The 15,447-nt window shown below is 42.2% G+C and overlaps 1 protein-coding gene across 2 annotated transcripts in view; it reads left to right on the top strand.

Moving 5' to 3' along the window:
* The window catches only part of TTC7A (tetratricopeptide repeat domain 7A), a 351,234-nt gene that overhangs the window by 290,645 nt on the left and 45,142 nt on the right, over nt 1–15,447 (top strand). For both annotated transcript variants that reach the window (XM_033938375.1, XM_033938376.1), the window contains 2 exons: nt 3,646–3,780; nt 10,644–10,846. In XM_033938375.1, coding sequence (XP_033794266.1) covers nt 3,646–3,780; nt 10,644–10,846 — 338 coding nt within the window. The remainder of the gene's footprint in view (nt 1–3,645; nt 3,781–10,643; nt 10,847–15,447) is intronic.

The following is a 15,447-nucleotide window of genomic DNA, read 5'->3' as shown; positions in this document are numbered from 1 at the left end:
TAATTTGTAGTAATCCTTGTTTAATAGCAAACTGAAAACCTACCTTTTTGATATAGCTTTCAATCCTTAACCCTACTCCTTTGCCTACCACCCCGGCCAGTTGATTAACCATTCCCCTTAATTGTCTCCATGACATCCTGTTTGTCTGTCTTGTCTGTTTAGATTGTAAGCTCTTTCGAACAGGGACTGTCTTCTTTGTGACTCTGCATACATCTGGTAGTGCTATAGAATTAATTCATAGTAGTAGTAATCACATGAGAGGTCAGGGATTTGGATTTAAGAGTGAAGCTAATAAAAAAAAAATGCATTAAGTTAATCCAACAAAAAAATATCACCTTATTTCTTTTATGTTTTGGGGTTTTTTTCTACTATATATATTACCCACAACTATCACACCATTTTACTCGAGTGAACTCGAAAGAGCAGATCTTTAATTAATAATAATAATAATAATAACTTTATTTTTCTATACCGCCATAGTCAGACGACTTCTAGGCGGTTCACATCAAAAGAAGGCTGGACATTCAGCAAATTATAAATGTGTGAGGGGAATGTTGCAGAAGAAAGGGGGGGAGGGAATGTAAGCAGGGTTGAGAGGGGAGGGGATGTGAGAGGGGGTTGGGATTGCCCGAGAGATTGTTTCGGATTTGTAGGGGAAAAAAGCGTAGAGCGAAGGTCGGTCTGTTTAGGTGATGAATTTGTCAAACAGAGTGGTTTTGATTGATTTTCGGAATGCATTGTAGGTCTGTCTGGTTTTATTTATGTAGTTTCCCAGCCAGGATTGTTGTCTGTTAGCTTGGAACATGAAGGTTCTGTCAAGGAAGGATTTGTATTTGCAGCCAGTGATTTTAGGATAGGCAAAGATGTTTTTGTTTCTGGTTGTTCGTGTGGGGTTGTGTAGAGTGAAGTGTGTTTGCGGGTAGGAAGGTGCTAGGCCCCAGATTTGTCTGAAGCAGATGCATGCAAATTTGAACTGTAAACATAGAAACATAGAAAATGACGGCAGAAAAGGGCCACGGCCCATCAATTCTGCCCACTCTAATGACCCACCCCCCTAACTTCTTCCCCTAAGAGATCCCACATGCCTATCCCATTTTTTCTTAAAGTCTGGCACGCTGCTGGCCTCAATTACCTGCAGTGGAAGATCATTCCAATGATCAACCACCCTTTCGGTGAAGAAATACTTCCTGGTGTTGCCATGAAATTTCCCGCCCCTGATTTTCAGCGGATGCCCTCTTGTGGCCATGGGTCCTTTAAGAAAAAAAATATCATCTTCCACCTCGATACGGCCTGTGATATATTTGAACATCTCAATCATGTCTCCCCTCTCTCTATGTTCCTCGAGAGAGTATAGCTGCAATTTACTCAGCCTTTCCTCATACGGGAGATCCTTGAGTCCTGAGACCATCCTGGTGGCCATTCGCTGAACCAATTCAGCTCTCAGCACATCTTTTTGGTAATGTGGCCTCCAGAATTGTACATAATATTCCAAATGAGGTCTCACCATCTGGAATATTGTGTACAATTCTGGAGGCCACATTACCAAAAAGATGTGCTTCCATTGGTAGCCAGTTCTGGAACACTACAGACATATGGTACAGCCAGTCAGATGGCGTCCCAGCAGCGTAGGAGTCAAACCGTCACCGCCGTTCAAATCTCTGCACCCACCGCAAGCCGTCACGAATCGCCCCACATGCCGCAAGCCGCCCCACGCGCTGCAAAATGAATTCGGCAGGGAGGCACACATCACAGCAGCAGGGATCACGGCCTCCTAAGTGCGCATGCGCGCTTAGGGTTTTATTATAGAGTATTATAGCAGTTTGAGTATGGCAGAGTTATGAATGGAGTAATGGTTCTGTGACTGTACTTCGTATTTATTACACTTGAATCGAGTATAGGATTTAGTGGCATTAGGTATTTCAAGTTAGTTATCTATGCTTTCAAAGTTGTGTATGCTTTCAAAGAAGAGAGTTTTTAATTTTTTTCAGAATCTGTTGTAGAATGTTTCCATCCTGATGTTAGCTGGAAGGTCGTTCCAGGTCTTGGTGCCAAGGTAAATAGAAAGCAAATGTGGTGTAGTGGTTAAAGCTACAGCCTCAGCACCCTAAGGTTGTGAGTTCAAACCCAAGCTGCTCCTTGTGACCCTGAGCAAGACACTTAATCCCCCCCATTGCCCCAGGTACATTAGATAGATTGTAAGTCCGACAGGACAGACAGGAAAAAATGCTTGAGTACGTGAACAAATTCATGTAAAAAGTTCTGAGCTCTCTTGGGAGAACACCATAGAAAATTGAATAAATACAGAGTGTGAAAAGTTCAACCTCTGAAAACCAGAGCTGGTATTGTGACGTCATAATGCCTCATTCCACCAATGCCTAAGAGCCAACCTCATCAGTGATGTCACAATGGCTTGATTGTCTTATACTTGGCTCACTTTTACTACATTTGGATTTCTAGAGTGGTGGAGTGGTTAAAGCGACAGCCTCAGCACCCTGAGGTTGTGGGTTCAAACCCACGCTGCTCCTTGTGACCCTGGGCAAGTTACTTAATCCCCCCCATTGCCCCAGATACATTAGATAGATTGTGAGCCCACTGGGATAGACAGGGAAAAATGCATGAGTACCTGAATAATCTCATGTAAACCGTTATGAGCTTTCCTGGGAGAACGGTATAGAAAATTGAATAAATAAATAAAAGTCGAATATGTGTTTGTATTTAACCCTTTTAGAAGATGGAAGGAGTAGTTGAAGTGATTCTAGTTTTCTGGTTGATGTTGACCAGGAATTCATGAATAAGTTTGAGTGATTTGGTGATTTTTGCATCTAGAATTTGCAACATTATAGATAATAGTTTGAAGGTGACATGAGTTTTGACAGGTAGCCAGGTGAAACGGAGTCAAATTTTTTTAGTTTGAATATTATTCTGATAGCCATTTTTTTAATCATCTGTAATTTATTTAGTCTGTTCTTATTATTCATAGTATGGTTTATGAAAATGTTAATGAACCGTGAATAACAAAATGCTGCGTCTTTTGGAAAATAGAGGTTAAGTTCAAGCCATACATTTCATGCCTCAAAACTGCTAAAAGTGATAAAAGGATCCTATTGGGAATATAGAGTTAGGTACCTGCATGGGACAGCACATGGAGTACCTGTAGATGCTTGTAACTCATTCTCTGGACGCTTGGAGGCCATATCTGGAAGCAAACTCTAGACCAGGAAGTGAAAGTAAAAGCAAAGTAAGGTGTTTTTGGAAGAGCAGGTCCACGAATGGCAAATAGCGGTCATAATAGATGCAACTGCGGATACGCAAAATCGCACATCAGGAACGCGTGAATAAAGAGAACAGGCTGTACACATAAAATATTAGTTTTCTCAGCCCATTAATCTTGCTTCACTAGTAAGCAGACAATTTTAAGCCAGCATCTGGTTCATAATTTGTTTACTTGGTATTACTATTCATGAGTAATCCACATATTGCAAATGGAGAGGGAATTTTGCAATTAATCTATTGTAGCATTCAGAAATGGTATACTGCGTTTCAATGTGTGCAGCTAGCCAGGAAAATTGATGGATCACAGCAAATACAACTAATGATGTTGTTGAATTATGCAAGAATTTATGTGTGTGTGTGTTTATGATTTAGGCTCACAGAAGGCATCTTCTATCGCAGCCTCACGACTGGAACAGGCTTTATCGGAAATAACCAGGCACAGCACCGCCCATAAGCAGGGTCCTATGCAATTATGGCTAACTCTTGAACAGATATGGCTACAAGCAGGTAAGGAACTTCCAGGGTTATATTTCTAAAAAGGTTTAAATATGTACTTTTGATTTACTAAACTGCTCTAAAATAGACTTTCCCATGCACTAAGCTCAGATTTAACTCAATGCTTGTCCTGTCTTTGCGTGCCAGCTGATGCCTGGCTAGTGCTGAATATCAGCTTAACCGGGCACGTGCTAACTGGGCAACAAGAACTCTGCCGGAAATGGCCCAGTAGTAAATATCCAGGGTTAGCGGCATGAGTTCGCTGCGCTGCCCATCACCAGCTGAAGATCACCCAGCTAATATTGTTGTAGAGCAGTGGTTCCCAAACCTGTCCTGGAGCAGATCTGCATTCCTGGCATCTCCATTATATGCAAATCTCTGTCATGCATATTCATTAGGGCTATCTTGAAAACCCGACTGGCCTGGGGGTCCTCCAGGACAGGTTTGGGAACCACTGTTGTAGAGTTAGCCTCTATTGGGGTAGTTCTATTAGAGCAGGGGTAGGGAACTCCAGTCCTTGAGAGCCGTATTCCAGTTGGGTTTTCAGGATTTCCCCAATGAATATGCATTGAAAGCAGCGCATGCAAACAGATCTCATGCATATTCATTGGGGAAATCCTGAAAACCCAACTGGAATATGGCTCTCGAGGACCGGAGTTCCCTACCCCTGTATTAGAGTGTGCCTATATTTAGGTGTCTAGGCAGGGCCTACGTGGCACCTGTTCTATACAGGAAAGTTGTTGCCAGTGGCGTAGTGATTGCTGATGATACCATGATCCAATGAAGCTGACACCATCACTGAAGGAGATTCTGTGCGGGAAAGGGGGAATTCTGGGCAACTATGCAATTCTGCAGAAATTCTGCAGAAATTCTGCATTGTGTAGTCATGCAGAAGTCCTCAAGTTCATGATCCTTTTGTTCAGCAGCATTTCCACTAGTTTTCCCTCCTCTGAAGTAAGTTTCCCACCTCTTCTGTATTACTGCTTTTGTGAAGAGGGAGCACACCAACCCATTTTTCACTCTGTCAAATATGACAAAGGCTAGGGGACACTTGATGAAGTTACAGGGAAATACTTTTAAAGCCAATAGGAGGAAATATTTTTTCACTCGGAGAATAGTTAAGCTCTGGAACGTGTTGCCAGAGGATGTGGTAAAAGCAGATAGCGCAGCTAGTTTTAAGAAAGATTTGGACAAATTCGTGGAGGAAAAGTCCATAGTCTGTTAGTGAGACAGACTTGGGGGAAGCCACTGCTTCCCCTGGATCGGTAGCATAGAATGTTACTATTTCTTGAGTTTTGGCCAGGTACTAATGACCTGGATTGGCCACCATGAGAACGGGCTACTAGGCTAGATGGACCATTGGTCTGACCCAGTATGGCTGTTCTTATGCTCTTATGTGTGCCACGTATAGGACAATCAAGCCATTGTAACATCACTGATGAGGTTGACTCTGAGGCACTGTGGAATGAGGCATTATGACATCACAATCTCAGCTCTGGAATGTTGCTCTCATTGGGGTTCCGGAATCTTGCTATTCTTTGAGATGCTGGAATGTTGTTACTACTTGGGTTTTGGCCAGGCACTAGTGACCAGGATTGGCCACCTTGAGAACGGGCTACTGGGCTTGAAGGACCATTGGTCTGACCCAGTAAGGCTATTCTTATCTTCTTATGAACCACCCCTGTCTCTAAGGTTCTATTAAACATATGCTTTAGAGGACCCACCAGAACCTCTTTGATTTCTTTCAGTATCTGGGAATGTATCTTATCCAGCACCAAGGCTTTGTCCAGTTTTAGTTTTGCAAGTTTCTTCTGTGAATGGTATCTGAAACGAACAAGGTCCGTTTCTTGGTCCCGAAACTGCCCTGCAAACACCCTGTCATCTGGGTACGGATATCCGGAGGCAGTCTCCTTAGAGAGAAAAGATACGTAGACAGTGTTCTAAAGAGATTGCCTAATCTTTTATTAGTACATCCAGCTTTTATACTTTTTTAACATGGGTCAGTGGTATTAGCAGATGACGTAAGTACAAACCATATCTGGTGACAGGCTTCAAAGAAGTAATCAACACTAGAAAAGGGGGGGGGGTGAGTGAACAGGATATGTACTTCATTGTTTAAATCAAAAGGTGTTAAAAGCTTCCCTTATCACTCTCAACCGGTACATGGCAGTGGGGGGTCGAACCTCTATTGTCTCAAACAGATAACTTCTTTAACAAGATTAAATGACCTTTTCCCAAACCATCAAGAGAGTAAACACGAACATTCTGCGTTTGATTACTTCCAGCATAGACAGAGACAGAAAACTTATCCTTTCAAATGTGTCCTTTCAGTATCAACTCCGTTTCCCATGTACTGTTCTGTTGTCAGTCATCTGCCATCCATCTCCAGGGTCATTTTCCATGAAAACCAAAGTTATTTGTTTAGCAGTTCTGCTTTTTGACATTACTCTTCACATATCAGTCGTCAACTTAGTTCAATTTCTGGCCTTCCTCCTGAGTGGGCATGGAAATATCTATTCATGTAGCTAGGTGGTACTCTTGCTATCTGAGCCTATCTCAGTTTGATTCTGGTGGACCTTACCTTTTATAACTAGTTATACCTTTCATTGTGTTTCTGATGTATTATTTCTTCCATGTAGATTTACTATGATAAGCTAAAAAGTAATAGAGCATGCTCCATAAAATGTCAATAAATCACATAGCTTTTCTTCTTGATTAAGTGCTTTCTTTGTACTGTTTAGAATAATTCATTGAGTTTTGCACCTCTTTCACATTGTTTACAGTGTTACCTAGTTACTACATAACTGAGCTCCGCAAACTTGAGAAGTCTTGTAAAACAAAGCTTGGATTTGGTTACTCACCTTTCCAAGCTTGAATTCAAGGCAGGTCATTTGCTATATTCCAGCACAGTGCTGAGGAAAAAGTACCATAAATACTTGAATATAAACCAAGGTAACCTTTTTCTCCTAAAAAGGGGGGGGAAAAAAGGTTAACTTGAATATAAACTGACTGTCATACCCTGCAATGTTCTGCATCCAGCCCCCCCTCCCTCCCTCCCTCACCTGGTGCCTTGCAGACTTTTCTCCTGGTCTGCTGTAAGTCTTGGAGGTCTAGCAGTGAGCTGGGACAGGAGAGATCTCTCCCACCTCTTGTCCCAGTTGACTCTAAAACAGGGATGTCAAAGTCCCTCCTCGAGGGCCGCAATCCAGTTGGGTTTTCAGGATAACCCCAATGAATATGCATAAGATCTATTTGCATGCACTGGATTGCGGCCCTCGAGGAGGGACTTTGACACTCCTGCTCTAAAACATCCCACCTCCCTCCTGCCTCCTAGATCTCTTGAAAGCCTGCCTTTAAAGCTCCGGAACAGGAGCAATCTTCCTACGTGCCTGCCCCATGCAAGCCGCTATCTAAAATGGCTGCCGCGAGTTCCCATTACAAACCTCACAAGACCACAGGAACTCATGAGAACATGCATCATACATTACATACGCCATGGAAATTCAGCAGCCCCCCCCCTTATCCAACTCTTCTCAACGGCATGGTTTACCTCTAGTAGAATCCTTAACAGAATACAACTAAACCTTCCAACTACAAAAAATTTCCAGTACAGGTGTATTTTTCATTCTATGCTAATCTTCCTGGGCGTAAAAACTTGGAACAACCTTCCAGAAACAATCAGAATAGAAACAAGCTACACTTTATTCCGGAAGAAACTGAAAACTCTTCTCTTACATACCTGAATCTACATGAAACTCTCATATGCTCTCCCTACGAGTCAATTACTGTCCTTTTTAAGTCCTCTCTTTTCCCTACCTCCCTTACTCCGCCCTTCTCCTCTTTCTGCCTTCTCTCTGTAAGTTACCTTGAGCCTGCATAGGTATGCACGACACATACTGTTGCTAATATTATGATGCTTTCTCTGGGTTTCCTCTTTTTTCTTTCCTCCTTTTAATTTATCACAAGTGATGTTTTTCTCTTAGGCACTTTAGTTTAGATTGCTGGGGCTGGCCATAAGCAGCCTGTTTGGAGGCTGCCTCCTGCTGCGCTTCGGGTAAGGAAGAGAGAGAGGGAAGGAGGGAAGGAGCCAGGGGATTTGTGGCTCAGAACCGCCGCCTGCTTCTTCCACTTAGAGGCTTGAGGGAGGGAGGAGGGCTTTGCAGCTCAGGAGCGCTGGTCTACCACAGATGCCTAAGTCATACCACACCTACTCTTCGCCCCTAACCATGCCTAATTTTCGGGTACACATGAGTAGGCGCCTCGGTTTAGGTATTTGTAGGCTAGGTATTTGTAGGCACCGAACCGATTTCTGTGCGGAACTCACAATTGCGTTTTTTAAAAATTAGCTTTTAATGGACATGGTCAGTTACCTCGCCAGTTAAGCCAATTAAACGATTTTGAGTTCCACGTGGAACTTGGTTAGTTGCCGCCAATCTAGGCACCGTTTATAGAATCAGGGCCTAAGTGCTCCTGTGTTACCACGCACTAACTAGCTAATGCAATTGGCAGTTAGATTTAAGTGTGATGCACTAAGCTAATGCTTCCATGCCCACTCTTCTTCATGCCTTGCCACCTGACAGAAAAATCCTGTAATGTGTGGTAACAAAACCCATCAATACTTATACTCCAGCCTGAGCTCTTAGATTACATTACATTAGAGATTTATATTCCGCCATTACCTTGCGGTTCAAGGCGGATTACAAAAGAGTTAAAGAAGGTGGGTTACAAAGGAAGATCTCTGGCCATTTCTAATGAAGGTAAAGAATAGATCAGGGAGACAGGAAGGAGATGGGAAGAAGGAAAGTACTTGTGGTGTTAAGACTTTTTCAGGGATTTCAGAGATCAACTCAGGACTGAAGGTGGCATTTACCCTCAGTCATTAAGGCACATTTGAATTCTACAGGTCAATCTGCTTTCTTTTTCGTAGCTCTTCTCTTTGGAATGCACTGACCACTATTCTACCTATAGAGCTTTCTCTTTGCATTTTTGTATGCAATTGAAAATGCATCTTTTCTCGCCGACTTTCACACCTGCTTTAGGGATAGTAGTGGTTCAACCAAGGCAATACATGGGCACCTCTTTTGTTTTTGCTTCCTATTGTCCATCTACATTAGGAGGCCGCCTTTTTCCCTTTCTTGCCTGTTGTTTTCCTTTCCTATTAATATGAATGGCATTCCTTTCTTTTATATATTGTTTTATTTATTGTAAACTGCTTTGATTGCCTAGTCTGAAAGCGCTAATAGACATAAACTTTGATACGGTTATTGCAGTAGCCTGTTTCCAGGCATTAACCATACGTTAAGGCCCGGATTCTGTAACCGGCGCCATGGTTGCTGACCACATTAAAAGCGGCCACCAATCACATGTCAATCGCACGACGGCGCCAGGTACAGAATCGCACCTCCGGCAAAGGTAGGTACCGAAAATGTAGGCCAGGGTTTTCCGTCTCCGTAGGCGCTTTTAGGCCGCTGAATGCCACTCTCAGCGTTAGCCATGCCCACAGCGGCGTTAGGCGGCCTAAATACAATACAGTACAATTTTTATTTATACACCGCAAATACCTCAATGAAGTTAGCTGCGGTTAACATAACAAGAATTGGAGATAATGTCTAGAATTACATTCTAAAAGCAATGCAAAACCAATGAAATTATCCCTTTAACACATATTCATTAAAAGTTTTCAAAGACTGCTTTAAAATCTTATAATTACTAATTAACATTATGTGGTCAGGAAAATGTTTCCAAAGTTTAGTGGCTTGGTAAGCAAAAGTGGAAGTTAATATTCTTGTATACTTTATTCCTCTCACCTCTGGGAACTGAACAGGAGAATTCTGTCTAAAGCACCTACAGAGATTCAATTCCGATGCTGATTGTTTAGGTGTCGGAAGGCACCTTAAAACTCCGTTGAAAATGTTTCAATGGCATTTTTTTACTGAGTTTGGATGCATACCAGGGCCTACTAGCACCTAAAAAACCAGAGCCATTTAGAGAATTCGGGCCTAAGTGTTTAATGCACTTTCGTAAAAGGGCTGCTTGGTTTGTTAGCATGCCTTGAAAAGTTTAGTGTGTACAAAATCAGTATAATGCTTCTTTTAATTTTAAGTTTTGGTGGAATTCAGTATGTCACATATATAGAATAGAAAGATCAATAGTGGTGCAGAATGGAAATTATAAAAACTTTATTAAAATTTGGGAACCATTAACGTCCTTTTGTCATGATTGATGCCATTTTTCTAATATTTTTCTTTTAACTATGTAAGATTTAGGGTTGGGTGGGGGGTGGGTTTCCATTATATGAAAAATAAAAATAACTAGAGGGATCTCAGGGTGGGAGGGGGAGGGTTATATTTATAACTAAGATATAATGATAAGATGTACAAGTGCTTAAATTTATTTTATTTGTTATAATTTTTGTACACTTGATGAAAGTTTTTAAATGAATAAAGAACTTTTTAAAAAAAATATATATATAATGCTTCTTAGCCTCTGAATTAAAGCATATGCAATGAATTTGTGAGCAATGACAAGTTCTAACATGTCTTAGAAAAAAATTAGAAGAATTGTGGGAAATAAACTGTAAATGGTGCCCAAAATACCAACAATTCTGAAAATTCCAAAAGCAAACCCAAAATGTTTACCTGTGTGCATCCCTAGCACATAAATAACAAAAAAAAAACCCCATAGAAGGCATAGGTCTATTGAAAACCTTTTTTGCTATGACATTCAAAATCATGTTATTATGACGACATGTTATTTCACTAGCACTGGGATTGTATGAAAATAACATTAACTGGCAATTAGCACTTCAATTGAATCGGATAGATTGTTATTACTGCGATCAAAAGGTTTTTCTTTGTATATTTTTATTTTCCTAGCTGAACTTTTCATGGAACAAGAGCATCTGAAAGAAGCAGGCTTTTGTATACAAGAGGCAGCCAGTCTCTTCCCCACATCTCATGCTGTGTTGTACATGCGTGGGAAGCTCACAGAGCTGAAAGGCAGATTGGAGGAGGCTAAGCAATTGTATGACGAGGCGCTAACCGTGAATCCAGATGGAGTCAAAATTATGAACAGCCTGGTAAGTTTGACGATTCTGTCCTTCATACCTTCCGCTTCGGATAAGAGAGCAAATGGCTTGGTGCTCTGCTCCTGGTTTGCGTTTTGAACTCAATAGTCAGCAAAACTGTCTTCTTCCCAAGATCTCATTCAAACCTAAATTTCAAATTTCTGACTGTATGACATTGGGATTAAAAAGTGCTAACTGGTACCTTTTTTTTTTTACTAATAAAACCTTTTCAAACAGTATAGCCAATGTTGTACTGAGTCCTATACCGAAATTGCTCGGAGCAGACTTTGGGCTCCTTTTACAAAGGTGCGTTAGGGCCTTAGCGCGTGCTAAAATACCCCGCGCACTAGCCGCTGCCGCCTCCTCTTGAGCAGGCGATAGTTTTTCAGGTAGAGCGCACTAATCCGGTGCGTGTGCTAAAAACGCTAGCTCACCTTTGTAAAAGGATCCCTAATTGTTGTAGATTATTATAGCAAACAAAAACTTGAAAAGGAGGAAATAGGGGTGTAGTCAGTCTAAATACCGTTTACAAAATCTCCCCAAAAGAGAATTGAACACTGTGACTGGGCACGGCCAAACTAAGGGACATGATTGAAACATTCACGGTACTGAAGGGAATAGACTCAGTTGATAAGGACAGGTTGTTCACCCTCTCCAAGGTAGGGAGAACGAGAGGGCACTCTCTAAAGTTGAAAGGGGATAGATGCCGTACAAACGTAAGGAAGTTCTTCTTCACCCAGAGAGTGGTGGGAAACTGGAACGCTCTTCCGGAGGAAGTTATAGGGGAAAACACCCTACAAGGATTCAAGACAAAGTTAGACAAGTTCCTGCTAAACCAGAACGTACACAGGCAGGGCTAGTCTCAGTTAGGACGCTGGTCTTTGACCTAGGGGCCGCCGAGGGAGCGTACTGCTGGGCATGATGGACCACTGGTCTGACCCAGCAGCGGCAATTCTTATGTTCTTATGTACCTAGTGCACACAAACCTCAGTCGAGCGGTTTTGCGAGGTTCTTTTGGTAGCTTGGTATTGGTATGAATAAAGAGTTCCAAAAACAATGGTACAGTTTATTTGTATCCTTTATTGCTCATAAATCATAAACAGACTTTCAGAGGGGATTTTCAGGTTTGTATCCCCTTGTATAATTTCAGCATTCAGAAAACAAAACAGTTTTCAGTTCCAAGCCCTCAATATCAGAAAAGAAAAAAAAAAATGTAGTTCAAACTGCACAACTCCCCTTGGGATTAAACTTAGGGCTCCTTTTACTAAGCTGCGATAGCATTTTGAGCGCGTGCTAAACCCACGCTACGTGGCTAGAACTAACACCGGCTCAATGCTAAAACTGCTATCGTAGCTTAGTAAAAGGAGCCCTTAGAAGTAGCCCAAGGAAGGGATCCTCTCCTGCAGTTCCCTTAACAAAAATGGCTGCCTGGAGGCATGGAAGGATTCAACAAAATTTCGGTCTTGCATTGATTTATTGCACAATCCAATTTCTCCCAGCCCCATTTATCATGAAAAAAAAAAAAAAAAAGGATTTTACATATCTCCATCTCTTCCCTGCTGGTCAAATCTGTTTCCTCCTCCATATCACAAGTAGGGTCATCATCAACCATCTCATTGTCCTGCCCAAACACAGAATCACCTTTCTCAATAGCCTCTTCCTCACCAACCTCTACCTGGGCTTGTTGCCCTGAGGTGGACTGTGGCTTTTTGGTTCTCTGTGCTTGCAATCTGCGGTTGGCAGCCTGCTGAATGGCTCTGGCTTTCTGGGTCTGGAACGGGTGTGCACTCTGAAGCTGGCCCTGTCTTGGTCTCTCCCCCTCTGGGAAAGCTACTCCTTTTCCTTTCACTACAGGGAGCTGATTAGTCCTCCCTGCAGGTGTGTTAGGGTAACCTGCTCTCAGAGAACTTCTCACCTGGCATAAACCAGTTTGGGTGTGGCCAGTATTCCATTCCTGTCTCTGGCCCTATGCCTGCTGGGAGATGTAGTCTTTCAGTCTGTTTTCACACAACTGGCTTAGAGAAAGCTAAATCAGATCTGCCTGCTTTAGGCAGGCCTTGAGGAGGTTTCCTTGCTGGAAGGCTTGGCTTGTAAGTATTTCTAGGAGCTGCTTTGGGACTCTCCTTAGCAGACCTAGGAATACTTTCAAGGGTTTTAACCTCATTTCCCTCTTCTGGCAAGGCTTCCTCGCTAGGACCAGGGGCCACCCAACAACAAGCACTGAACTGTGATACCATATGAAAGCCAACGAAAGAAAAAGCCTCAGTTATACAGGAGGGGGAAAAAACCTCCCAACCATCCATCCATCATAGGCAGAAAAAACCTTTGTGGCTACTATATATATATATATATATCTAGAGAAGTGCAAAAAGAAAAACATGAGAATCAATCATATTTCTAATTCCACTGTGCAAAACTGTGCTCTTAAACTACAAGTTCAGGAAAAACTATGTGCAGCCAGCTATAGATTATGGCAGATTATTATAGACCAGTAGCCAGTATTCATTGAATAGAAAATCAAATGTTTGGAATATCTTAAATTTTATGACTGCGTACATCCCACTCGATATCAATTCAGACCTCTGCATAGTACCGAATCACTATTACACTTATTAACCTCAGAAGGCAGAAAATATTTGAGCCTTGGTCAAATAGTTAATTCTTTTTCAGTTCGCTATTTCTGTAGTTTTTGTTGCAATAGATCATTATCTACTGTTTCAGAGGCCGAGCGAACTTGCAATAACTGCTTGTATGTAAAGACGGTTTGCTGGATTTTGGAGTAAATGAGCGCATTGTGTGCATAAGACAAGACACCACTTCTTCTTTGTTGTTCAATGTCTATTTAAGCTCATTGGGTCCAGTATTGTCTAATTTGGGAGTCTTGTGTTCTTTCCTGTGCAGATGATATTTTCATTCTGAGTCCGCTGTTTGAAGAACATACTGAAACTACAAGTGTGTTAAAAAAATAATATTTCACTAGTAAATGATTGGACTCATAAAAATTGTCGCAGACAAGCCGAAAACTAAAATAGTTTTGTTCAGGCATTTAGGGCTCCTTTTACAAAGGTGCGCTAGCGTTTTTAACGCATGCACCGGATTAGCGTGTGCTAGCCGAAAATCTACCGCCTTCTCAAAAGGAGGCGATAACGGCTAGCGTGCGGAGCAATTTAGCGCGCGCTGTTCTGCGCATTAAGGCCCTAGCGCCCCTTTATAAAAGGAGCCCTTAGAGTCGCTGGATATTTAAAAATATTATTCTGTCCACTGGAGAAACTTTACAGAATGAAAGTAAATCAAGAGTATTGGACATAGTCTTAGACTCCAAACTTGCTTTTGAAACCCAAATAAGTGTTAGGAAACTTTTCAGTCTCTGTTAATTATGTGCTATCAGATCCTCTTTGAGTCCAGAAAACTTAAGAATTATAGTACATCCTTGGGAAATTATAGAAATCCTTGGGAGCAGACATATTTCATTTTTTTGTAACTTTTTGGATTTTAGAATGGTGATTTTAGAAAGACAAACCATAAGATCATAAAATTGCCACCAGACTTTTTTATTTCAAAATAAGGCAAACCTTAAACCAGGGGTGTCCAGCCCCACGTGCGCTCGAGGACGATGCAGTGTTTTCCTCTGCGGCTCCCAGGTGTTTACAGTCTTCCCGGCTCCCTCCTTCGTCTTTCTGCAGCGTTCGCTCAAAGCCGCGGGCAGCGGCTCTTACTTGCCTCCTGTGGCTGACCCGGAAGTGTTCCTTCATATGTCATGGGGCCAGAAACAGAGGACAGAGAGAGAGATGGTGGGCAATGGTCTGAAGGGAGAGAAGTTGGACCTGGCATGGTGTGGAGGAAGAGGGAAAGAGATACTTGAAGGGAGAACTATTGGCAAGAGAAAGGAAAAAATGATGGACCTGGGGAAGGTAGGCAGGCAGGCAGGGGGAGAGATGGGATGGTGGGCAGTTGGGAAGAGAATGGGATCTACGGATGGGAGGGAGGGAAAAATGTTAGGCCTGTGGATGGAAGGCAGAGAGATGCAGCATCTCTCTTTTTTTTCTCCATTTATTGTTCAGCATCAAGGGGGAGAGAAGAAGAAAAACAGAAAAGAGATGGAGCAAAATGTTGGACCATGGAGATAGAGGAGGAGAGATGGAACCATGGGAGGGCAGGAGGGAAGAGAGCTGGAATAAGATGATGCTAGGGATGGAAAGAAAGGGACAGGGAATTATAGCCTGACCAATGGATAGAGGGACAGTGAGTTATAGCCTGACCAGTGGAGAGAGGGAAAGGGAATCTGAAAGTGGTGAGCCATGTGGATGAGGCAAAAAGGGAGATTACAAGATGAGTGAAAGAACAGTGAGTACAGTGGTAGAAATGTGGTAATGGGGAGTAGATAGAAGGGAATAGGAGGCTGGGAAAGGAGTGAGATGAGAAATGGGAGAGCTAGGGACTGAGAGAAGATGGAGAATTGAGAGTAGCTGAACATTTAAAAAGAAGAAGGGTGAGAAAGAAGGCAAGATTTGAGTGGACAGAGGCAGAAAAGAAAAAGTTAAGAAAGCTGAAAGGGAAAAATCAATACGTTGAAGATAGGCATAAGAAGGAAATGGAACGACAGAAAAGGAGAA

The sequence above is a fragment of the Geotrypetes seraphini genome, chromosome 3 (genome assembly GCF_902459505.1).
Source record: "Geotrypetes seraphini chromosome 3, aGeoSer1.1, whole genome shotgun sequence".
Lineage (NCBI taxonomy): Eukaryota > Metazoa > Chordata > Amphibia > Gymnophiona > Dermophiidae > Geotrypetes > Geotrypetes seraphini.
The sequence above is the reverse complement of the archived record's forward strand: the minus strand, read 5'-3'. Positions and strand labels throughout refer to the sequence as shown.